Below are 26847 nucleotides of genomic sequence, written 5' to 3'. Positions count from 1 at the left end.
TAGCAAAGACAGTCCATCGCACAGATCTATGTCTGCGGTTCAGGGCCCTGTGCTGTTGAGATATGTCTGTGATATGGAAATTCTTATTTTACCAAGATAAATAGATGGCTCCTTATAGTCACATTCGATCGTGTGACTGGGGGGGGGGGGGCTGCTGCTATTATCTTATGCAGATAAAGCCTCATCAACTGGAACAAATAGAATGGTCACTATCAAAAATGGTTTATATATGAATCATTTGGTGGTGATGAAGACCCACCAACAAGTAATGGACTCATGTTTATGGATTGACATGAATGAACAATGAAAAGCCATGTGCTTCTTGTGGCAGTTGAGCCTTTTGTTCGCTCTTGTCCATCTATGGGCATGTACTCCACAGCTTCTATTGTGTTTTTTGAATGTATACGTATCTGTGATTGGTGGTTGTGAAGCCACTCCCTGTAACTTCCTTTTGTTCACTTGCTGTAAATAAACCTGCTCTGCCCTGAGACTCACACAGAACACACAGAGGACAGAAGACACACACACACACACAGCAGCTCACACAGTCATTTCATCCATGAAGAGACACATAAACTCTCACACACAAACACTTGCTCTTACACACATGCACACACATACATATCCAATGGAGAGAGACCTGGCAGATGGCATCAAAATGACCCAGCGCTTCTGTTCCTTTCTTTGTCGCCGAGCGCTTGGTAAATCGTTATAGAGGAGAGCGGTACAATTGTACTTTTCAGTGCAAGCTATTAATGGAGCTTGGTGCGTAATAATCTTGAGTGCACTGAAGCGGGTTTCTATGCTCCAAGCCCTATTAATTTCTACGACAGCCTGTGACCTAGATTGTCTGCTTACCTGTGTTTGACCCTCAGCCTGCTCCGGACTTTCTACCTACTTCTGCTGGATCCTGATCAGTCTCTGCTCCATATCTACAGGACCTCCATGCAAGCTCTACCCTGCCTGCTGGTAGCTTGTGCCTCTTTGTGGCATCCACCCTCTGTATCATCTCCAGAGGGGTGGAGTGCGCTTAGTCGCAACATCGAACCGCTCTCGGCATCTCGGCCTTCGGTGAGTACCTCTATTCTGATAGGGGGGTTGGTTTGCAGGCCTTCATGGATTGGCAGGGGGAAATTGCAAATAGGTGTGTCTACAATATACTGGTTTTTGACTACAAGCTGGAATTTCAGAGATTTCCCCCTTTATTATTTATGCTTTCAAATGTTTATTTGAATTCCCAGAAAAGTTTTATTTGTCTGCAAGCTCTCAATCTTTTATCTCACAGAGTAATCGTTCCTGTTCTAGAGGGTGAAATGTTTTGTGGTTTCTACTCAAACCTTTTCATGGTTCCAAAACTAAACAAAGATGTTCATCCCATCCTGAATTTCAAGGGACTCAACAGGTTTCTAAGAGTGCAGAAGTTCCGGATGGATTAGTTGCGGTCAGTGGTGTCCTCTCTCCAGCAGGTAGATTTCCTGCCATTAGTGGATATCAGAACTGATTATCTGAAAGTTCTGATCTTATCAAAATAGTTTCTGCAGTTTTCAATGGAGGAACACCATTTATAGAAAGGCGCATTCCGCAATAATTTCCTGCATCACGGGTGAATGTGCTGCCCTTGCATGTGGGTCCATTGAAATGTTAACGGTACCTCAAATGCATCCCAGCCCTCAATTTGCATGGTACCACAGTACATGTAGTTTGGTGCACTGTGTTTAGACAACGTAGTGCTTGCATTACTTTTTCCGCACTTCAGTGCATTTTGCAGTCAATTCAAATGAATGGGCTGTTAAACAGACCGCACGAGAAAATGCGGGACTGCGCAATTTTCCGGTGTGAACCAGATCCTAGTGACACAGCCTTCACCTAGGCAAACAGGCCAGAACTGAGATGTAAGGTATGTACCCTTTTTTAAAATTTTGCTAATGGGGCTTTTTCTGTTTACACCAAGTGATTTTACACTGGGGTATAGAGGTTATAATATAATAGTTGTTGTTTATGTTAGATCACAGGTCCAATTTCAGTCACTTTAGTGGAAAAGTTGATGGTTAAATATTTAAACCCCCACAGAAAACTGCTATGTCAAATGTGAATAAGGCAGGTCTACAGTTTGTATTATTAATAATTAACAATATTTGAGACCAAGAATAAATACTCAAACTTACAGTAGCTCTCTCATGCCCTGAACCAAATATCCAAAGAAGTTCGAATAATATTAATCCTAAAGCATAAACGTCCACTTCATTTTCATAAACACTTCCATCTCTCTGTTGAAAAAAGTAAAATTAATATTATAAGATAAGCAGCTTCCTAAATGTTGGAAGGAATGTTGCTCACATTTCTTGCAAATTCTCCCCACCCGCCAACGATTCATAAATGTATGAACGAAGATAGAACAGATGTGTTTCCCACAATAGTGCCCCCTTTCTGGGACACACTCTCCTAGAGTAGTACATAGTCTCCTGCCTATAGACTTAAAGAGGGTCTCCAGTTTCCAGTTTCCCCCCAAAAAATACAAATACTGTAGCAGCTTAATTTAAATATAAGGACACTTACCTGTCCAGGGATCCAGTGCAGTCCTCATCTGAGCCGATTGATCAATGAGCGTAGGGTCCCAGCATCTTAACTAAGGAAAAATGGCTGTGAAGCTTTGCAGGTTCACAGCCGGCTTCCCACTGCACATGCGAGAGCCGCGTTGCACTATATGAATGGTCCTCCAGTCCTCTGGAACCTGGGATGTTTCCCAGAAGGCTGCGAACAAAGGGTGAACTTTCCTTAGATTGCCTAGATGATCTGGGCAGAAGTGGCCAATTATTAAAGAGCAAGGAGGGAGTAGGCACCAAGCAGAACTTCCCCTTTTGGGTAAAGTTCCTCTGTTAGTTGGGTGACGTCTTTAGAATTAGTTTTCTAAATCAGAAGAGTTTTTGAGCTTCACCATTACAGATGAAGTGCACACACAGAATAAACTGACCATGTGATGCAGTTGTACATACTACACCATGGGGTTTTTCTGTGTTTGAGCACCTAGATTGGACCCGCTTGTCCGTGAAGATCCTCTCGAACCCGGCTCATTATCACAGATCATGACCCCATATACCATCTTGGAATCCTATCCACCCTCTAAGATTGAGTTGTGATTTTAAGGTGAAAATAAGGATGAGTGCTACACCTAGTGGGCATTACAGGTATAGGCACCTGAGTCCACTATCCTCACCTTTATTTATTCATTCTTTTTTTCACTGTCACGGGCATTGATCCCAGTACATCTTGTATAGGGGATTTCCCCCTCACTACAATTTATTTATATTTATACTGTCACTGATTATTTAATTTATACTGTCACTCAGGTTACTCAGATCCTGATTCACATTTTGGATATTTACTACCAGCACCTCAGAAATAAATTATTTATCTGTACTTTGTTGTATCAGTTTTTAAATCTTTTGTCAGCACTTAAAGCACCTTCTGGGCTTATAACCTTGTAGCCCAGAGTTTGTCTCTGCTAATTTGCACATTGCACTTGCACTTCATTCTGCACTACTATATTATTATTTATTGATTTACACTTGTGCATTATCATTTACATGGTTTTATAATAAGATCACTTTGTAGCATCTTGGTCTCTACATATACCAGGTAGCGCCGATTCCAGCCTTTCTTTTTCTCTTACTAATTTTTTGGCTCCTATTTATTAGGGGTTGGTTGGTGGCAGCTGTTATACCTGTACATTGTTTTATCACTCCATAGCGCCGTCAAACCCCCCCCCCCCCACTTGTATTTATTACCACAGAGAAATGACACTTGAAGCTTTGGAGAGAGATACATAAACACTACAGTTATATGTGCTTTGCTAAAATTCCATGAGGTTTACAACCACTTTAAATGGCCTATTATGAGCGAATTATAGAAAATGAGAAAAGTCTACGTGTCTACAGCTATTGTTACAAAAAAAAAGGAGATTACTCAAGTCCGAATGGAAATAAAAAAAAAACAGTAAATATTTACCTGTTCTGGGGCCATGTAGGTAGGTGTGCCTGTTCCTTGAGTCCGCTGCCGTGCTTTGCTTTCATCTTCCCCAGTCATTTGAGTCACAAGGCCGAAATCCCCTATTTTTATTACCATGGCTTTATTGATAAAAATATTTGCAGGCTAGAAAAAAGGCAAAACCACAGAGTAAACTTCAAGTTAAAGTGATTCTAAAGGGAAATAAAAAAAAAAAATTAAAAATGTTACATATATATATATATATTTTTTTTTTCCTATGTATCTGCTCTGTGTAATAGTTTTGCACAGAGCAGCCCCATTCCTGCTCTTATAGGGTCCCCCACCAGGGCTCCCCCCCCCCCGTCAAGTGCACTCGTGTGTGCTTGCTCCTGGGCCAGGTCTGTGTGACGTGGCTTGGCCCCACCCCCCACTCTCTTCTCACTGGCTGTGACTTACAGCAGCAGGAACCAATGGCTCCCACTGCTGCCTCTCTGTCCAATGAGAAGAGAGAGGGCCAAGTGAGCTGCTTTTCTTGTGTACATAACTGGATCAAGATTGGGCTCAGGTATGTATTTAGGGGGGCTGAATGGAAGGAAGGTATTTTACCTTAATGCATGTAATGTATTAAGGTAAAAAAGGATCTTATACATTTAGAACCACTTTAAGAGACTCTGTCACGGGGGGATCTGGTGCTGGGGGACATCTCATGGTCACATTTACAGCAAAAAGATTATTGTAAACAATAAATATAATAGGGCTCATGGTTTTACAAAGGTAGGTAAGGTACCAAGGCAAATTTGTTATTGACAATGCAAGAGGTTCTCACTTTTTCACAACTTTGGGAATCTCACCATGTCCCCAGGAGGGAACTTTTTTACTATCTACAACTGCTTTCATTCTACTGGGACTTGCCCATGTCCCTTACGGCATTTGAATCAATCTGTAGATTTAACCACACTACAAAAGGGGTGCTACCTCTGTTATATTCAACCATCTTAAGCAATTCCTCTAGTCAAGCTCCTTCTTACTGTACCTGTTGGAGAAAACAAGCTTAATAAAGTTCTCTCGCCAGAGGAATAAGGTCTTTCAAAATGCTCACAAAATGTACAAGCACAGGAAAATTCCTATAAGGTAATGCCTTGCTGGTATTTTCCTTCCGTTGAGAATCATCAACTGCATTCGGTCTTATGCTGTGTTATTGCCCAAATGTGGTGTTCCTGCTCAAGGGTTCACCATTTACAGATTTGGGTTTACACTATGATTTATTCAATCTTGCTGATTAATCTTTGAAAAGGCTCTTTGAGACATTGAGAGGCCCTTTTTCCATAAACATATTGATAATGATTCTAACCACAGTCTGATACTCATAGCATAAAAATCTTGGAAGCAGGGCACATTCAATAAAGAGAAAATACCTTCTGTACTAAAGACACTTATGACAGATATCTCTCAATCTGCCAGGCATTGCTTAATTATCTTCCCCCCTCACAGTGGATTTCATGTCATCTCCAACTCTGAGGCTAGCTACCTACCCTGATTGAACCTTTACTTTACTCGCTGATCTCTCATAACTAATTTAGCAGCTTCTGAGAATCTCTTTCTTTTCCTTCCCTCCAACAATCTTTCTCCCTCCTCACCCACTCTCTTTTCCTTTCCCTATCTTCTCTAACATGCAACTAACCTGTCTCTACTGGCCTGCAGACATTCTGAATCATTGTACTATAACCTTATTTAGAGCCTCTGAGCTCATATTGTATGAGCTGTAGTTAATTTGGACCACTGCACAAGTCTCATTATTCACGTACCAGAATTTGCAATCAAAATCACAGATTCAAACGCTTACAGACTTAGGGGTTGATTCATTGAAACTGAAGAAAATGGAAATTGATAGAATATTGTTGTCCTTAATGACCAATCACAATTCTTGTTTAAAATTTCCATAAATAAAACTGAACCCTGATATGCTGCTGTTAGTAAAAACTCCAATTTAATAATAATTTCTAGACTTTTTTCTTCAGCTACCTAATATTTTGCAGATTACATCATGTGTGAGGATTTTAAATACAGAGCAGGATTCTACAGACTAAACTAGGAGGGTGGTAGATGAATTTACCAGCAACACTGAGATAGGATCTTATCAAGGAGCAAGCTCTGGAAGCACATAGTCTTCATTAAAGTCCCTGGTATTGGAATTGTGCAGTCCTTAGGTAAAACTTTTGATGGCAAAGACCTGTAGCTAGAAAGGCGAGTAGAACAACTAACAAAGGGTCATATTCATAGTCAAGAAAATTAATCAAAATTAACTGTGGGGAATAGTTAAAGAAGCATAGGAAGCCTAGGAAGTCAGCAACTGAGAATAATCTAAAACGCAATCACAAACCACTCCCAGGAGCTACCACACTTAAAGTGATACTAAACAGAGAAGTGTTAATTGCCATAATTCATCACATAAATTATATACAGGTGCATCTAATAAAATTAGAATATCATCAAAAAGTTAATTTATTTCAGTAATTAAACTAAAAAAGTGAAACTCATATATTTTATATAGCTGCGTAACAAACAGAGTGATATATTTCAAGCATTTTTTTTTTTTTAATTTTGATGATTATGGCTAGTCAATATCTCAGAAAATTAGAATATTACATAAGGCCAATAAAAAAATAGAATTTTTGTAAGAACTTACCGTAAAATTATTTTCTCGGAGTCCTCTGGCAGTCGCCGCCCGATGGTATTAGCCTTCACTAATGGGTAATGGCACACTCTGCAGGAGCAGGCTAGGCAGATAATTATCAGGTTATACAAAAAATGTTTGTACCTCAGCACGCCACTAGGGGGGCCATCCCACAGTCATTACCAGAACCCAATCTGATATTACTTTAGTTTCCTAGCAAGCAGTACCAGAAGGCAACAACCCCCAGATCCAAAAACCAGAGGGGTGGGGGCGGCGACTGTCAGAGGACTCAGAAAATTATTTTACGATAAGTTCTTACAAAAATTCTATTTTCTCTTACGTCCTCTGACAGTCGCCACCCGATGGTATTAGCCTTCACTAATGGGACGTCCCAAAGCAGTGCAGGTATGAGGGGTAGGAAAGCAACGCAACCAGATAAGAAGGTAACGCAAATAACCGGGCTAGTAACAACCTGAGCCCACAGTAAAAAACTGGAACAAACCCAGAAAAAACACCCCAACAAGGAAAGAAATTAAAAACAATGTCTCCTCAAACAACTGCCACACTCAAAACTTTGCGGTCAAAAGAAGCATCCAAAGATGCCAAAATGTCAAGTTTGTAATACTTTGTGAAAGTGTGCACTGATGACCATGTCACCGTGTTGCACACCTGAGCCAAAGACGCCTGATGGTGAAAAAACCCAAGGGGCACTAACGGCTCGAGTAGAATGAGCCTTTACTGGGAAAGGAGGAACCTGACCCTTGATGGAATAGGCCTGAACAATCGCCTGTCTGATCCATTTAGAAATGGTCGCCGCGCAGGTGGCCGATCCCTTCCGAGGTCCTTCAGGAAGAACAAATAGACAATCAGACTGCCGAATCTACTCCGTGGCGGACAGGTAGACCATGACCGCCCGGGCCACATCCAGAGAAAGCAAAGCAAACTCCTTAGGATGCTTGAGCCGTGCGCACAGCGAAGGCAACACGAGGTCCACATTGAGGTGGAAGGAAGAAACCACCGTGGGAAGAAAAGATTGACTCGGTCCCAGAACCACCTTATCTCTATGAAGTACTAGATAAGGAGAGCGGCAGGACAAGGCCGCCAATGCAGACACTCTGCGAGCCGACGTGATGGCCACCAGAAAAGCAAATTTCTGTGACAACACAGACAGAGGCATCCCCCTGATGTTCTCAAAGAGAGGTTTATTGTAACACTGACAAAAACCAAATTTAGGTCCCCTGGAAGCAAGAGAGCTCCCCTCGGGGTGAGCCAAATGCCGCACCTCTTGAATGAAGGTGCAGACCAAAGAAAGTGACGCCAAAGGTCGTTGAAACAAGACGGCCAAGGCCGACAACGGACCCTTGGCCTTAGTCAGCACCAGATGCTGATCCACGCCCTTCTGTAGGAAGGCCAAGACCTTCGCCACCGAGAAGGAACGAGGGTAAAAACCATGCACTTCGCACCAAGCGATATACGCTTTCCAGGTGCTGCGAAAAAAAACTTCCTTGAAGTGGCTTTGCGAGCCCCTTACACGGTAAGGATGACCGCCTGAGGAAGACCTCTATCCCTCAGGACCTGGCTTTTAACAGCCATGCGGACAAAGCCAGCAACTGTAAAGCAGAATGGAAGATCGGCCCTTGAGACTGATAGTTTGCAGCGGAAGCCGCCATCGAGGTTCGACGACCATCTGAACTACGGCCACGTACCAGGACCGTCGAGGCCCGTCTGGGGCCACCAGAATGACTGACATCCGTTCCCACACCAACCTGCGGAGGAACCTGGATAAGAGTGGAATCGGAGGAAAGGCATACAGTAGCCGATAGCGGTGCAAAGGCACCACCAACGCGTCCGTGGTATCTGCCAGAGGATCGCAAGCCCTGGCCACGAACCTTACCACCACTTTGTGGAGACAGGACGCAAACAAATCCACGCCCGGGGTCCCCTACCGGGCGCACAGGAGGTGAACCACCTCCGGATTTAGGGACCATTCTTGGTCCAAAGTCTGACGACATAGATAATCTGCCTGCCAGAGTTCCACATCCGGAATGAGAACGGCCGAGAATGCAGGTACCTGCGATCCGGCCCAGGACAGAATCTCTGCCACTTCCATGGCCGCCCGGGCACTCCATGTGCCCCCTTGGTGATTGATATAAGCCACAGCCATGGTATTGTCTATCTGTACTCGCACCGGATTTCCCTGAAGCTGAGGTGACCACCGGAACAGACAAAGCTTGAGCGCTCTGAGCTCTAAGACGCTGATCGGTAGCGAAGTCTCCCCCTCCGACCAAGTCCCCCTTGGCGCAAAACATGCCCAGAACTCCTCCCCAGACCAACAGGCTGGCATCCGTGGTGACAACCGCCCATAATAGAGGTCTGAAGGACCGACCCTGTGTCAAGGACAGCGGCCAGCGCCACCACAGAAGATCCAACCCGGATGACTCAAGGAAATACTCCTTTCCAAGGAGTGAGGTGTCCTGTCCCACCTGTCCAGGATCCAGAGACCTGGTGTAAAATTGAGCAAATGGAACTGCTTTGAAGGCTGAGACCAGCCGTCCCAGAACCCGCATGCAGGTCCCCAAAGAGGAGAGATCGTCATTCCTGAGAGCTCTGATCTCCTCCCGCAAAGTCCCGAATTTTTGTCCTCCGGAAGGAAGACCCGAGATTGAGCAGAGTCCAGGACCATCTAGGTACTGGAAACGAGTAGAGGGAGTCAGTGCCGACTTCTGAAATTGATGGCCCACCCAAACTCCTGAAGTGTCTGAACCTTCACAGCCAGATCTTTTGCCAAGTTTACACATGAGTTCGACCTTACAAGAGGTCGTCCAGGCAACCGAGGACCGCAATGCCCCGTAAACGCAGCAAAGCTAGACCAGAGCCAACACCTTGGTGAAAACCCTGGGAGCAGAAGCGAAACCGAAAGGCAACGCCATGAACTGGTAATGCTTCCCAGCCACCGAGAAGCGGAAGCAGCTCTGATGACCCTCGAAAATAGGGATGTGGAGATACACATCTTGCAAGGCGATGGATGCAGTAATTCCCCAGGCCTCAACGAGGCCATCACCGACCGGATGGATCCCATCCTGAACGTCCCGCACAAAGCGGTTCAGGGACTACCAGTCCAGAATCAGACACACCGTGCCCTCTTACCTGGGCACCGTGAACAGGTTTGAGTCAAAACTGCGAAAACTTTTTCCGAAAAAGAACGGGTACAATGACTCCGTGTGCAAGCAAACCGTGCACAGCCCCCATGATATCTCTGAGACGATCAGGGGACAGCTGAAGAATTGACGGGAGGAACCTGTCTGCGGGGCACAGGTCCTGAATGCTGGACAACCAGGGTTCCTGAAAAGAAAGCAGATGTCCCCTCACCCCGAAAACGGGGAGGGCTTCCCTTTTAGGGAGAGGTGGACTGGGCCGCCGAACCAGACTGACCGACGTTTGGCTTACCCGACCACAGCTCCTCGTGGCCACCGGGAAGGCAGAAGGGTTTACCCTTCTCCTGCGTCCCAAAGGCACAAATGCAATTATGGTGAGTCTTGAAGGGGTGACCTGGGGCAGACGAGTACTCTTCCCTCCCGTGAGCCCCGTAATCAACTCATCTAGAGTTACCCCAAAAAGACGATCCCCCTCATAGGGGACCTCAGACACCGTCTTTTAGGACGCGTGGTCAACCGACCAGCACTTTAACCAGGTAATGCGGTGGATCGCAATCCCCACCGCCCACAACCGGGCGACCAACGGAGCCACTTCCAAAGCCCAGGAAGCCCGCAGTGTGGACGAGCTGATCCTGCTGCGAAGCCCCTTGCACCATGTCATGAGCGCCAACACTGAGGCAAAACAAAGGTTGCAACAGGGAACCCGCCACTAGATAAATGTGGTGGGCAAGCGCTTCCACGCGCCTATCAGCCGGATCCCTGAATACCGGGAATCCCCTACCGGCAAGTAAGGTGGACTTATTCAGCCTAGACACAGTGTGATCCCCTGCTTGGGGACACTGACCAACGTTCGTCTACCGCCTCCGAAAAACGGAGAGCGGGTGGAAAAACGCTTAGGCACCACCAACATGCGCTAAATGCGCCACCACTGGCCATTCACAATCTCGTGAAAATCCACCGGGCAGGAAAAATGCCTGACCCGACAGTCTGGGGTCTTCGGAACTCGAGCAAAACGGACCGCTCACTTGACTGAGCTGGCTCATCGTTAAGATAGAGAGTTTCTGTTATGATGCCCATAAGAGCATCCATCGTAGCGCGTTCCCACGCTACCAAGGAGGAAGATTCCCCCTCTTCCTCTCCAACGTGGAGGACCGGGACCCCTCAGGGGGACCATCGTCCATGGCAGCCAATTCGGGCTCAGAGTCAGAGGACTGGAGGGCACAAGCCGTTTTTTATGGAGGAGCGTGCCGACATCAGCATATTCACCTGGGATGCCAAAGTCGCCAGAGCAGCAGATATGGGTGCCAGGGGAGAGGATTCAGGTGTACCCGAAGTCCCCACCAGGTCTGCGGGGGATTTATTATCACGGGAGACCATTTTTGTCTTAAATTAAAAAAGGGACGCTGGCCCTTTAAATCGGCGGTTCCCCCCCGCAATCTGCACCAACTGAAAGAGCCACTTGAGAAAACACACTAGCAAAAAAAATTTAAATTAAAAGAATTTAATTTGGTCGAATAATGACCGAGATATAAGCAAAAATCCCCAGCCTGTCAGCCCATGTTACACAGGATAAAAAAATGGAGGAGGAGGAAGTGACCTCACATCGCTAGAGGCCAGCCCTCGAGCCCAGAGAAAAGGTGCCTATTGAAAGTCAATGACAAAAGTCACAGGGGAAATGGCCGCTTGCCCTTACTAGGCATGTTGCCCACATTCAAGATGGCGCCTGAATGGGAGCCTGAGCAGAAATCTCACATGGCTGCTGTATTACACAGAGCTAGGAATCTGCAAACCACTAAAGTGGCGGCCGCTCCAAACGGCTGCAAAATAAATGCACCAAACACATTTCTGGCTATTAGCAGGTACCCCAGGGAGACCCCCACAGCATTCCCATGCAGCGCCCCCAGCGTGGGCAGGGAGGGGAGGGAAAAAAAACCCCAACCCGGCCAGAAGAAGGATCCTACAGAGACCGCCAGCCCTGCTATCCCCTAGGAGTGAGCCCACAACTCCCCAAACATCCCCAGGGACAAGGGGGTTCAGTACTCACCAGTCCAGCAGCGGGCACCGCTCATAAACGGGAGACCTTCCACCCTAAGTGGGGGTGCCGTCAGCCAAGGAGAGACGCTGGCAACATGCGGCCGATCTGGGTTGAGACATCCTCTGCGAAGCGCAGCTCCGCCGGCTCGTCCCCATATGGAAGGGAACTGTCGTTGCGAGGCCTGGGCGTACCAGTAACCTGCGATGCTCGTTAGCAGGCTGGGACTCCATAAGGATCTATGATACCCAGTCCGAGGCCCAGCTCTGCAGTCACTTGTAGTCCTCCAGGAAAGGAATCCCTGACTAACTAGTGATAGTGAGAAAGAGAAAACACTGAAATTAAGAAAAAAAAAATATAAAAAGCCAAGACGCTAGGTCTTAGCCGGGAAAGACCTAAAGCTCTGCTCCTGAAGGTAGGCAGCTTGAAACTGAAGAAATATCAGATTGGGTTCTGGTAATGGCTCAGATTGGGTTCTGGTAATGGCTGTGGGATGGCCCGCTAGTGGCGTGCTGAGGTACAAAAGTTTTTTTGTATTAACCTGATAATGAATTATCTGCCTAGCCTGCTCCTGCAGAGTGTGCCATTACCCATTAGTGAAGGCTAAAACCATTGGGCGGTGACTGTCAGAGGACGTAAGAGAAAAAGGATTTTTAATACAGAAATGTTGGCTTACTGAAAAGTATGTCCATGTACAGTATAGCAAAATTTCCAGTCGACTGTTCGCATTTGGTGAGTGGAAATATGAAGAATGTGAGTATGGATAGGGCTGTGCTGTCCCGGGAATGTATAGCCAGTGCCCCCCCCCTTCCCCCGCTGTTCACAAGCTAGTAGCGAGGACATTTTAATAGGAACTGTACAGCCGCTTGGGACTGCCCTTCTCCACCTCCCTTCTGCCTGCACATCCCTGCCCTCTGCACAAGCACGCAGCGCAGGCATTTCAATAGCAACAGTCACCCGCCTGGGACCGCCCCTCTCCACCTCCCACTGCCACACATCCCGCCCCCCCGCACAGGCTCGCAGCATGGGCATTTTCAAAAGGAACAGTCAGCCAACTGGGACCGCCCCTCTCCACCTCCCTCCTGTTGCATATCTAAGGAGTAGTGTGGTGCATGTCTCAAGGCAGTCCTAAGCTGGCAGGCTCAAACACTCTCGGTCCCTCTCATAATGCACCAATGCCTAACCCCCTGTGGCTGCAGGAGAATGGTAACTATGACAGTGTGCTGTGATTGGAAGCAGTGCATGTGCTTGAGGGGGTTGTAAGCATTGAATGGGGGATTGAACAATATGTGTGCTGGGAGGAAAGGGGGGGGGGGTTTAGAGCATAGATGAGCTGAATTAGGGGGAGGGGGGGGTTAATTGGAGGAACAGGTATAACGGACTGGGGGAAAGGTAGAATTGGAGGCATAGGTCTAAATCATACTTATGCCTCCAATTCCATCAACCCCCCCCCCTCCCCCCCAATCTATCATTCCTATGCCTCCAATTCCACTGCACTGCATTGGGGCTGTATTAATGGGCACTGATCAGTGATGATTTGGGGAGCCATGTCATCTGCTGGTGTTAGTCCACTGTGTTTTATCCAAAGTCCAAAGTCAGAGCAGCCCTCTACCAGGAAATTCTAGAGCTTCTTCATGCTGCCTTCTGCTGACCAGCTTTATGGAGATACTGGTTTCATTTTCCAGCAGGACTTGGCACCTGCCCACACTGCCAGCAAACTTGCCTGACCTAAACCCCATAGAGAATCTGTGATATATTGTCAACAGGCAGATGAGAGATACCAGACCCAACAATGCAGACGAGTTGAAAGCCGCTATCAAAGCAACCTGGGCTTCCATAACACCTCAGCAGTGACACAGGCTGATCACCTCCATGTCACGCCACATTGAAGCAGTATTTCATGCAAAAGGAGCCCCGACCAAGTTTTGAGTGCATAATATACTGTACATGCACATACTTTTCAGTAAGCCATCATTTCTGCTTTAAAAATCCTTTTTTTATTTGGTCTTTTGTAATATTCTAATTTTCTGAGATACTGAATTTTTGGTTTTCACTAGCTGTAAGCCATAATCATCAAAATAAAAAGAAAGAAATGCTTGAAATATAACCCTGTGTTTAATGAGTTTCAAAAAAAGAGTTTCACTTTTTGAATTGAATTACTGAAATAAATTACCTTTTTGATAGATATTCTAATTTTTCTGAGATGCACCTGTATATCACACCACTGTGTTTTTTTTAATCCTCTAAGTAACTTATTCCTGCAGCACTGTTGTGTGGTCGCCTGATCTTTCCATGTTCTTTGGCATCTACAGGGAAATATCTTTGGAAGGAGCCTAATATTACTCTGCTAATGTAAGCTCTCTACAGTGAGTCTGTGTTTGACCAACCCTGATTGGTGCTGTGCCAATCACATGACTGAAAAAAGTTTCAGAAGAAGAGCAATTCAAATAAAACTATAAAAAACGGTTTTAGATTTCCCTATAAATCTTTATTAAACATCAAATGTGTGTTTTTTGTGCATTATCCACTTGAGGACCACCCCACGCAGATATACTGCAGCCGGGCGGCCCTACTGCGGGAACCGACGTACCTGTACTTAAGCTTGTGCTCTCGGTCTGGGGCAAGCGCGTGTGCCGCTGGCGACCCGCTTCCACTGTGATTGGACACAGCGGGAGCCAATCAGCGCGTCCGACATTCACGATGGCCACCGGGACCCGCCGATCGTTCGGAGGAGAGGCAGAACGGTGGTCTGCCTATGTAAACAAAGCAGACCACTGTTCTGTTACAGAGGAAGATGGAGATCTTGTGTTTCTGCTAAGCAGAAACACGGATCTCTGTCTTCCTCCAGTTGGGCCACCCCCACACAGTTAGAAAGCACTCCCTAGGAGCACACTTAACACTTTGATCTCCCCTGATGTTAACCCCTTCCCTGCCAGTGTCATTTATACAGTGACAGTGCACTTTTTTTAGCACTGATCACTGTTTTAGTGTCACGGGTCCCCATAGTGTCAGATTTGTCCACTGCAATGTCGCAGTCCCATTAAAAAAAAAATCGCTGATCGGTGCCATTACTAGTAAAAAATAAAAATAAAATAGAATTCCATAAATCTATCCTATAGTTTGTAGACACTATAGCTTTTGCACAAACCAATCAATATACACTTATTGGGTTTTTGTTTACCAAAAATATGTAGCAGAATACATATTGGCCTAAATTGATGAATACATTAGATTTTTTACATTTTTTTACTGGGTGTGTTTTAAAGCAGAAAGTAAGAAATATATATATATATATATATATATATATATATATATATATATATATTTTTCGTTTATATCGCAAAAAATAAAAACAGCAGAGATGATCAAATACCACCAAAAGAAAGCTCTATTTTTGGGGAAAAAAGTACATACATTTTATTTGGGTACATCATCGCACATCCGTGCAATTGTTAGTTAAAGTAACGCAGAGCTGTATCGCAAAAAATGACCTAGTCATTAAGGGGGTAAAAGCTTCTGGGGCTGAAGTGGTTAACCACTTACCCACTGGGTACTTAAACCCCCTTCCTAACCAGACCAATTTTCAGCTTTCAGTGCTCTCACATTTTGAATGACAATTACTCAGTCATGCTAGACTGTACCCATATGAAATTTTGTAAAAAAAAAAAAAAAAAAAAAAACAATTTTTCTTCGTTTCAGTTTTAAAATTTTGCAAATTTAGTAATTTTTCTTTTTGGCCAAAAGTTATACTGCTAGATATTTCCAATAAAAATAACCCAAATAAGTATATATTATTTGGTCATTGTGAAGGTTATAGAGTCTGCCAATCATTGAAAATTGATCACACCTGATGTGCTGATGCCCTATCTCATTTCTTGAGACTCTAACAAGCCAGGAATGTAGAAATACCCCCCAAATTACCCCTTTTTGGAAAGCAGACATTCCTAGGTATTTAGTAAAAGGGGTGAGTTTTTTGAAGTTGCATTTTTTTTCAAAATTAGGATTTTTTTTTTCTTCACAAAATTGTCATATTGCCAAGTTTTTTTCTCACACACTGTATAGACAAACTTGCAACTACACTCCAAAATTAATTCTGCTACTCTTCCTGAGTATAGCTATACCACGTGTGAGACTTTTACACAGCCTGGCCACATACAGAGACCCAACATCCAAGTAGCACCTCAAGGTGTTCTAGGAGCATAAGTTACACATATAAATTCCTGACAACTTATGACACTTTTGAAGGCCCTGGAGCACCAGGACAATGAAAACCCCCACAAAATTACCCTATTTTAGAGAGAAAACACCCCAACACATAATCTAGGAGGCATTATGAGTCTTTTGAACATGTCATTTTCTTCCACAGGTTTTTGGAAAATGTGTAAAAAAAAATGAAAACCATTTTTTTTTTTTTACACAAAGTTGTTCATTTATAATATATTTCTAACACATAGCATGTACATAGCAAAAATGACACCCCAAAATATATTCTGTTACTACTCCTGAGTATGGCGATACCTTTTACACAGCCTGGCCACATACAGAGGCCCAACATGCAGAGAGCACCGTGAGGTGCTCTAGGGACATAAAATTACAAATAACATTTCCTGACTACCCATTATACTTTTTTGAGGCACTGTAGGGCACTGATAAGCAGTGTAGTGGCACTAATGATGCACGGAATGGCACTGATGTGGCATGGATGTGGCACGGATGAGCACTGATGTGGCCCGGATGAGAACTGATGTGGTATGGATTTGGCACAGATGAGCACTGATGTGGCACGGATGAGCACTGATGTGGCATGGATGTGGCATGGATAAGCACTCCTGTGGCATGGATTTGGCACGGATGAGCACTGACGTGGCATGGATAAGCATTGATGTGGCATAGATGTTGCAGGGATGAGCAGAGATGAGGCATGGGTGGGCACAGATGAGGCACGGATGGGCATGGATGAGGCATGATTGAGGCATGGATGGGCATGATTGAGGCATGGATGGGCATGATTGAGGCACAGATTGGCATGATTGAGCATGGCTGAGGTATGGATGGGCATGATTGAGGCATGATTCAGGTATGAGTGAGGCATAGCTAAAGCATGATTGAGGCATGATTCAGGTACGAGTGATGCATAACTGAGGCATTATTGAGGTATGATTGAGGCATGAATGAGGCAGGGGATAAGCAGTGCTGGGGTCTCCCTCCTCTCCTCACATGCTGTACCGATCGCTTTGTACAGTGTGCGAGGAGAGAACTGAACCGGACATGCGCCGGTTTGCTGACAACTGTTCGCTCAGTCAATGGGCCAAGCGATCAGGTGGTAAGGGGGGTGCTGTCATTGGCCCTTTACCATGATCTGTGATGCGCCGGGTCCCATGCGGTCAGGGGACCCCAAATTGGAGGCCACAGAGGATCTACAACAAGACCCAGCAGGAAAAGGTACCATGGTAAACTGTTTTTTTCCTGCCTAGTACTACTCTTTTAGGGGGCAGCATAACCCAATGGTATAAGAAGCATAAGAGCTGCATCTGTCAATGGACAATAGAGAAAAATTAGTTTTGGGGGATTACCTTGTGGTGAAAATGGGTAGGAGCTGGCTGGACATACTGGGGTAGGGAGTTCCAGAGATTCTGAAGCAGTCCTGATGCCGAGCCTGGGAGGAGATAGCAAGGAAGCTGGAGACCAGGATGTCTTAGGAGGAGTGGAGTGGACGATTTGGGTGATATCTTGGCATCCAAATAGACTAACCCAAGTATTCCATGCATTAGAGGAAGATGCTAAGGTTTCTTAATGGGAAAAGTCTATTCAGGTACAGTACTAGGGCCACAGCTTTAGTAAACTCCCCCCCGTTGCTGTCCTATTGTGAGTAACTATTAAGAGACCAATGTAGAGTATATTTAATAGAGGATCTAAAACAATATATAACGTTAAGAGGAAAAACAAGTTATATTTTTTAATTTATGTTTGGTTTTGTTTTAGGGAGAAGCCTCTAAGGCCCCTTTCACACTAGTGCGACTTGACCCGCGATTTTGGACCGCAAAATCGCATGACAAGTCGTTTTCCATTATTTTCAATGAGCCCCATTCATATCAGTGCGTTTTGAAGTCGCACCGACTTCAAAGTAGTTCCTGCACTACTTTGGCACGATTTTAATGCGTTTTGATGTATATAGCCATTGCTTTCAAAATCGCGTCAAAATCGCGTCAAAATCTCGCCGCAAAATCGCGTCGCATAAGTGTGAAAGGGGCTTTAATTGAAATAATAAAGTGCAGTCGGGTTTGACAAAATGTTAAGTTTTTTTTTTTCGTAACAGTTGTTTTGTTCTCTCCTTTTTAATATTTTTTGTACCTGACTTGCAAAATTCTAGAGACAGTGATTCTGTTCACCTGTTGATCACTAATGTGGGAGAGGAGTTATCTATTTTTATTTTTTTATTTTTATCTCTTATTTTTTTGCTAAGTTGCTGCTGCAACAGCTGCAATGTATTATTTTTTAAGGCACTTTATAATATTTTTTTTAAGACAGTTATGTACTTTTTTTTTTTTGTTTTTGAAAAATGAATACAGAATAAGCGCCGGTTCACACTACCGCGACGCTACTTCCCGGGGCGACCTCTGAGATCGCGGTGCGAGCAGCGCGCCGCGACCTCGGAGCGGCCGCCACGGACTTCATAACATTGAAGTCTATGGCGGTCGCCTCCTGGTCGCCCCAAAGAAGCTCCGGACCCTTTTTCTAGGTCGGAGCGACTTGTGTCGCTCCTATTAGAACGGGTCCGCAGCTTCCCTATGGGAGGCGACCTGCGGCGACCTGTGAGGCGACCAGGTCGCCTCACAGGTCGCCCTAGTGTGAACCGAGGCTGAATGCTTCTTGACATAAAGTGAAATGTGTGTAATGGTCTTGGTTGAAGCAGCATTAAATCTGTACTTTTTTTTTGCTTGTTTTTTTTTTCTCTTGTTTCTCTTTTCTTCTTTCTTTGCTTCAAATGCTAATCTTTAATTACTTTAAATGACCTTACCAGTCCATTAGCTGTTTATTTTCTTCTTTACCTTTAAAAGAAAACGTATAGGGAATATTTGTTTGAATATCAGAGATGAGCTGTAAATTGTAAGACTTTGGCATTCCTGCCCGATTTAGCTTTAAGAGTTTGGTGGAGATCCATGGGCTTATAATTGCTTTGTGCGATAATCTTCCACCCCTCAGTCTGCCTAATGCATCAGGGTTATGATTAAGAGAAAGTGATTTTGTGAAACACGTCAACTGTGTTTATCCCCTGTCTCTGATTTGTCACTATGGATTGTTTTGATCTATTGGATCTTCAATAAATGGATTTTATAATTTCACACCTTCAAGCCGGAGTGCGGTTGCCTTTTCTATTCATGTACAGCTGCCGGGATTGCGGACCTAACCAGCCCCCTGTTTGATCGTTAGGACATATTTTTTCCCCTGCGTGGTTTCCCTTCTCCCTGTGTCTGCCTACTGCATTAACCTGAGCCCCATGAGCAGGTGTGGTGAACCCAGGGACTGCAACCTGGCAATGGCATGCAGCGTTGACTATCCCTACCTTCAGGGGCTCTGGCAAATAATGGCTGTTGCTCAGACTCTGCGCCCTGTGGGGATCCCACTTTACCTGTCCACATTATAACCCTTATGAGTATTTAGTCTTATTGGCCAAACCACTGCTCCTGTCTGGAATTCCTCCAATAACCGTACACTAACATTCTTCTTCATTTTGTATTCATGCACAACTGTTCGGAGGCCTTCCCTACCACCACCTGAAGAAGCAACAACCATCTCGCCATATCTTGAGACAAAGGTGCAACGACTAGAAAATTTCCTTCACAGTGCTAAAAAGTGCCATTTCACGGTCCGATCCAATCATTGCAATCATCACACAGCATTCCAAAGTTACAGGACTAGATATGCCAGGATCCCGCCATTGATTTTGGAGTTCCACCCTTCCAAGGCAAAGGAGCGAGGAAACATCACAGCACAGGCACTCATGGTCCGGATGTGAGGTGTCAGAGGCACCGGGATTTTTTTTACCACTCAGTCTCAAGTCTATCTTGATGTGTTCATCAGAACAGATAAACAGTTCCGCCATGTTCAAAAAAGAAGAGGAGGCCGCAGTTTTGGTGGTGGGTGGGGGCGGTTGGATCTTCTAGGCTGTTGTGGGTGGGTGCAAAATCATTGAGGGAGGACATAAGTTCAAGAATGAACTTCAAGGGGAAATGATGTGGAACTAGTGAGGCTTATTTTTTTACATCATAGTTGATAAGATATCAGTATTTATGAACTTTTTTATTCTCTACAGTCCTCTGAATAGGCAATATACCATCTGTCTTTCACTATAAAACCCCCATTTAAAGTGTTTATTAACGCACACTGCTAAGTTTATTTAATCCTCTTTTTTCATAATGCTAGGTGCTCCTGTAACTGTGTTTAGTTTTAAAAAATGCAGTTTCTACCTGTTTTCAGAGTGCTGATCGGCCATAATGTGACCTGCTGCCTCTCTCCTCTCCCTGCCTGACAGCTGCAGTGGGCGGGGCTGAGATTCCCACAGCTGACGTCAGTCAGAAGGGGAAGAGAAGAGGAGGAGAGAGGTGGCCGGTCATGTGACGGCCGAGCGGTGCTCTAAAAACAGGTAGAAACTGCATTTTTTTAATAAAACACAGTGACAGGAGCACCTAGCATTAGGAAAAAAACAGGATTGTATAAGCTATTCAAAGGTTTTTCAGCAGCAGAAGGGGAGGGGGCGGGCACCTGACACAGGAGCAGGAAGCAGGGAGGGGAGGGGGGGAGGAGGACAAAGGGAGACAGCGTAGGACAGGAGAGCTGCGGCTGACAGAGGCACATACACTGACCACAGTGTCAAGTCTCAGCAGCCATGATACGCCGCTGAGTCAGTTTACAGGGGGAGGGCAGAAACGGGCAGGATCAGCCAGGTATTTCAGGTGATACAGGGGGTCAAATTACACAGCACAAGCACTGTGCTGTATAACATGCTTTAAAGGAACAGGATCTTTATTTTTTATTTTTGAGGTAACAAACGCTTTCAGTGTTCCCACAAAGGTTTATGTTAAGTGTGGCCACCTGGCTGATGTAAGGATGGAAGGGAATAGACGCTGAAGTCACTGTAATTTTAAACACCTCCTAGGGAGGTGTTGTAATAGATTTTCCTGATGTATGCACAGCTGCTCAGCTGAACACTGGCTTGGCTTAAATGACCTCTAGTTGAATAGGGTCTTGAAATTTTGATCAAACTAAGAGCACCTCCACTGACTGAGAGTGGTAACACTTTAAGATTTAAATCTTTCCCAGGGTTTTTTCCCCCCTTTTTCTTTTCTTAAAGAGGTTTGGGCAAGGAGGGGGTATTTAAGCAAGAGAGACCTCTGAGTTTGTCTCTCTTTGGGCCCAGACTTCAGACAACCAGAATGTCTGCGTAAAGTATCACCATTCTTTGTTCTTTTTACTGTACCTGTTGTCTGTGTTCCTTTTACTGTAACTTTCTTTCATTCAGTATTTACATTGCAACATTATTCTTTTTGTATTACTTACTTACTTTGTATTTTATTTATAACAACATTGCTTTTAAAGTTTTACCAGCTATGTTATATTTGATTAATAGTTAGTTTAAATAAATGTGATTTTATTGGGGAGCGCGGCTAAGATGGCGGCGTGAGCGGACGTCTTCCCCGGAGCTCTGCTGATATCCCGGCTCTATTATCCTTACCTGAGAGGCCGATCCCCTCCTGCTCCTGATCCCTCTGAAGCGGATGCCGACTAGATGATCTGGGAGGGCGAAGGGGGGAAAGAAACTTTGTTTTCCTCCAGGCATTTCGGCCCTTTCCCCTCTCACAGCCTCTGGAGGAGGTGAGCCCGTGGGGCGTGCAAACATGGCGTCTCAGATGGACGCACGGGAGACCTTGCCTAGACAGCCGCCTGGTATCCCTGAAGTGATGGCGGCGATTACAGCCTGTCGGTGCGGCTCTCACTAACAAAATCGAGGCTGTACAACTAGATGTGGGTCTCGTCCGGCAAGATCTGGACAAAATCAGGACCCGCCTTGCTACAGCGGAGGTCCGGGTGGGACAGGTGGAGGACATTGTTGCGGAGCATTCCGCAGCCATCCGTACCCTTCAAACTAAAGTGCGGACTCTGGAGTACAGGGCTGAAGACGCTGAAAACAGGTTCAGGCGGAACAATATCCATATTATAGGACTGGCGGAGGGGGCAGAGGGCAAGGATGCCACTACTTTTGTGGAGGAACTCTTCCGTTGGCTACTCCCGGCGGCCCAGCTCTCCCCCCACTTTACTGTAGAGAGGGCCCATCGAGTCCCACCTCAGCCTGGCCCGCCGGGGGCCCCCCCTCGTACCCTCATCCTGCGTCTGCTCAATTTCCGGGATAGAGATGAAATCCTGCACGCTGCGAGGGCCCTTGGTGATCTCCGGTACCAGAACAAACGCCTGATGCTATTTCCGGATTACTCTGAGGAAACGCAGAAACTGCGCAAGTCCTATGATGCGGTGAAAGCTTCCCTGCGCTCCAAGGGTATTAAATACTGTGACCTTTTTCCAGACAAGCTGCGGGTTGTGGATGGAGAGACCGTGCGATTTTTCACTTCTCCCAAGGATGCTGCTGCAAGGATGGATACCCTTCCCCCACAGGCCCGGGGCTGATGATCTCCCTGTATGCTGCGGTTGGTTTTCCTATCCTGCCTGTGCTGCTGCGGGTCTCTGAATCCCTCCCTGCCTTGGGATGGTAACTACTTGTTTTTTGTTATGTGAACTTTGACTGTTGCTGCTACTTACCTGTTGTGATGGCTAGGTCTTATCCTCCTCTCTTTGGATAGGGTAGGAGGGAAGAGACGAGCTACTTTATTATCCGGATTTTTTTTTTTTTCTTATTTTTTCTTCTAAGCATGTGCCCCTGGCCTGTCCAGGTGTTTTCTTGACCTATAGTGTCCATTTCCAGTTTGGCATCTCCGTGCGGGAATGACTGCCTCAGGATTTCCGGACCGTCCATTCCAGCTCGGGTTTCAGGGCTCCGGGACACCTTCTGACGGTCCGGTTAGCCATGTGCCTCCTAACTGTTTGTTTTTGCTCTCGGGCTATTGTTTGGAGACTTAAGCGGCCCTGTGTTCTGCGGGTTCCGCGGGGAGGGGGGGAAGGGATTGTTGGTTGTTGCTGATCGGGCTGGGGCCCCGTTGGGCCTCCTGATCGGTTGTTGTTTTTTTGTTAACCATTTCTTTTCCTTTCACAGGTTCCTTTATGCTCTGGACTTGGCACATTTCTGCTGGCTGATAATGCTGGTGGCTCTCTATGTTCTTGGGGAATTGTTGTTTCAAGTCTGTCATGACATATCTCTACTGCAATGTTTTTACTGCTTCATATCTGCTCTATGTATGTTTCTCTCCCTGCGTCTATTTTTCCCCCTCTCTGATGCCTGACATATCTTTGCTCTCCTGGAATGTCCGGGGTCTCGGTACGGCTATGAAGAGATCCCTGGTTTTCAATTACTTGCGTAAGGTCTCCCCCCAAATAATTTATTCTGCAAGAAATGCACCTCTTGGGCTCTAGAATTCTGGGCCTTAGACGTGCTTGGGTTGGGTCCCATTATCACTCTGTATACTCTAGTTATGCTAGGGGGGTCAGTGTTTCATAGATCATTGCCTTTCACTCTTCTGGATCTTTGCACTGACCTTGAGGGCCGATATGTGATTATTAATGCACTTATTGTGGGGGTGTCTTTGGTTTTGGTGGGGCTTTATCTTCCGCCTCCTGCTGAGGTCCCCCTCCTGACTCGTGTCATGGAGGGGGCCCTGCAGTATGGGGTGGAGGATGTTCTTTTGATGGGGGATTTCAACCTAGTTATGCACCCGAAATGGGACAGGCTCCATTCCTCTGCTTCGGGGACCTCCCACTCGCACAGTGGGTGGATGCTTTTGCGCTGACGAATGTGTGGCGACAATTCCATCCTACGTCCTATGAGTTCACCTGTCACTCAGCGTCGCACCGGTCCCTGTCCCGGATAGACCTTGCGTTTGCATCCCCCACTGCCTTGCGCAGGGTGTCGGGGGTGTCTATCCTGGCCAGGGGTGTTTCCGATCATGCGCCACTGTGGGTGTGTCTGGCAAGGACCTTGTGCTCTCAGGGGCTGGGGGCATTGGGCTTGTTTGCTGTATAACCTGTTTTACTGGATTATTTGTTTTCCCCTGTACTGGGATTATGTTCTTCCGCTCTTTATGTATAATTTTCATTTGTATGCAATGTGTCATTCCACTGTTTTTCAATAAAGGAACCGTTTGATTTGTAAAAAAAAATTTGATTTTATTTTTCTTTTATTTAGCACAGTGGTTATTCATTAATAATATTCTTATTAATTACAGAGACACAACAAGGCCTGATTTTGACATAGATAAAAGGTGTTGATCACTTATTATATTTATAATCCCAGATAGAATCAAATGAATAAGTGAGGTATTAAATTAGCCAAAACAATAGGAAGCTGAAGCAGAATGCTGGCTCACGCATATGGACAATGCAGGGCATTGTGAAGTGAATGCTGACACTACCAGCACAGCTGAAGTGCTGCAAAGCCCAGAAAGACAAGGTAGAAATGTTAGATGAATTGTGAAAGACAAACCTGATTACACCCTAGAAGACTGACTGTATTGTGGATCACAATCTGCCTGGATGAGCACACAACTTGGAAGTCCCTGAGAATATGCATGATTATGGTTGCAAGTGATAAAGAATACAGTATGTATTGTACCTTGACCTCTTTACAGTCATATTATCAGACTTCACATTTCTCTATACAATGTTAGATAAACAATCTGGTGATCACTGATAGGTAAGGCTGCAGCTATACCACTGTCCATTGACCATTGCTGTTTTGAGTAAGTTGCAGACCACTAATAATACATTAGCATGCCTAAACCAGAGAACAGACACTGATAATTCTGGCAACATACTCACTTTAAGGTCTCTGTGAATTAGCTTTTGTGAATGAATAAATTGTATGGCTTCAACTATCTGCTTAAAAAACTGCAGGCTCTGATACTTGTCAACAGTATTTCTCTCCTTAATCCATTGTTTTAAGGATTTTATACATAATTCCATTTGAATAAAAAGATATGTTTCAGCTCTTATGGAGTCACTGAAAAACAAGAAAAAACGTAGTGTTAATAATCAGATTTGTAAAAATATCTATACATTTGCATATCTTATATTCTTGTGTAGTTCCTGTTTAGTTTTTTCTTTATAGCACCTCTAGGGCCGACCAGAGACGGAGCAATTTTTTTTCCTGCCACCACGGACAGCGTTGACAGGGGAATCCCTCTTACGGAGCCATTGTGTTCTTCCAACGGGGAGGGGGGACAGGGAATGCTGTCCCCATCGGCAGAACGTAGTGATTTTTTTCTAGCAGCTTTAACAGCCACCAGCAATAATCGCACATAAAATCCAACAGGCTGGTCGTACCCAATATAATTGATTGATTAACTTGGGTACATTCAGCCTGCCTATAATACATGGTTTGAATCTAGGCCGATTCCTGCTAAACGGGTCGATATTCAAACAGTCTATGGCTGGCTTAATCGGTCTTCACAAAATAAATCTTGTTGATTCCTCCTAGAGGGCGGCTCAGTTGCGCCCTCCCAGTTGGAACTGTGCTCTGACATGCACAGACACCACAAAGCAATGAACAGATGCTAAATGCTCAGATACAGGCACCAGTGGCACAAGGAATCATGGGACATGTAGTCCAAATGCAGGAGACCACCTAAGTGTTGCTTGATATGAGCAGTACACGCTCCCTGGCTTTAAGATTGGGGGAGAGCTGCAAGGACACTGGAAGCTACAGCAGTAATCTTTGGGACAAAAACAGTTAATAGTCCTGTGCTGCTAAATATAAAATACACTTTTTAGAGAAATTTCGACTAGCAGCTTATGCTATCCACTCCAACAAAAAAATACTTTATTGTACCTAAACTGACTTCTGTGTAAATCCCATATCACATTCAAAGTTTTAAGGTAGGACTGAATCTGACTAATGGCTGGGAGAAACTACTTGGCAGGGATGAGCTCAGGTGGGTTTGGACATTAGTTTCAATCCGCCTGACCTCATCCTGCCAGGGATGTCACTGCGGACAGCAAAATCATAAGCGGTGCAAATTCCCTGTCTCACATATTCCTGCCCCTTGTATGCGTGTGGCTGTGGGGAAGGGAATAACTCCCCCCCCCCTTTTGGCTGTCCGCAGTGACAGCTTCTTGACAGGACAGCCCAGGTAGATTCAGACTCCCGTGCAAACACGTCTGAGCTGATCTCTGCTAAGAAGTTTCTCTTAGCCCCTAGTCAGGTTCAATCCTACCTTGAAACTTTGAATATGATGTAGGATTTACACTGCTCAGTTTAGATTCATTAAAGTGAATTTTTGCAGGAGTAGATAGAATGTTCCTCAAGAGTTCTAAAATAACTGGGGCACCCTGGGAGCACTTTTTTAGTGTTCTGTGCACCCTAATGATGTGGATGTCCGAGCAGTGGAGCAGGTACATGACACTACTATCCTGTGTGGTCTTACTTAGAGGGATATTAAGTAGTGAGAGCAATAATGTTACCATTATACCACCAGAGAGTGGGTTAAAAATCTACTATATTGTACAAATGCGATCAGCATTGTTCAGTGGTTGATTTAAAATAATCACAGTAAAGTTGGGTAAGTAAATCGAAATATAAAAAAATAGGTACCTTGAGCTACAACTATTTTCACTGCTGTCAAAGATGGTGACAGGGCTGTTCGCCCACCAAGCATTGAAGTAGCGCACAATATTTAAATGTTCAAGACGAGCTAAAGCCTTTACTTCATCTTCATGTCTTTTACGCCTAAAAACACAATATAAAATGTATCATGAAAAGTAATGCTAAGAAAATCTTAAAAAGTAAACAAAATAATTAAAGGTCGCTATATATAAAAAAGAGATATACCATTTAAAACTGG

At 45.1% G+C, this 26847-nt stretch overlaps 1 protein-coding gene across 1 annotated transcript in view; it reads right to left on the bottom strand.

Annotated features, from left to right (window-relative positions):
• LOC309551208 (interferon-induced, double-stranded RNA-activated protein kinase-like) overlaps positions 1-26847 on the bottom strand; it is a 311038-nt gene that overhangs the window by 61366 nt on the left and 222825 nt on the right. Inside the window, exons 19-22 of the mRNA XM_082251706.1 lie at positions 26598-26732; positions 24827-25007; positions 4006-4149; positions 2166-2267 (exon numbers count right to left, since the gene is read on the bottom strand). Of these exons, the coding sequence (XP_082107832.1) occupies positions 2166-2267; positions 4006-4149; positions 24827-25007; positions 26598-26732 (562 nt within the window). The remainder of the gene's footprint in view (positions 1-2165; positions 2268-4005; positions 4150-24826; positions 25008-26597; positions 26733-26847) is intronic.

Source organism: Pelophylax lessonae (genome assembly GCF_965119305.1).
Source record: "Pelophylax lessonae genome assembly, chromosome: 3".
Lineage (NCBI taxonomy): Eukaryota > Metazoa > Chordata > Amphibia > Anura > Ranidae > Pelophylax > Pelophylax lessonae.
Note: the sequence above shows the minus strand (reverse complement) of the source record. Positions and strands in the feature narration are given on the sequence as shown.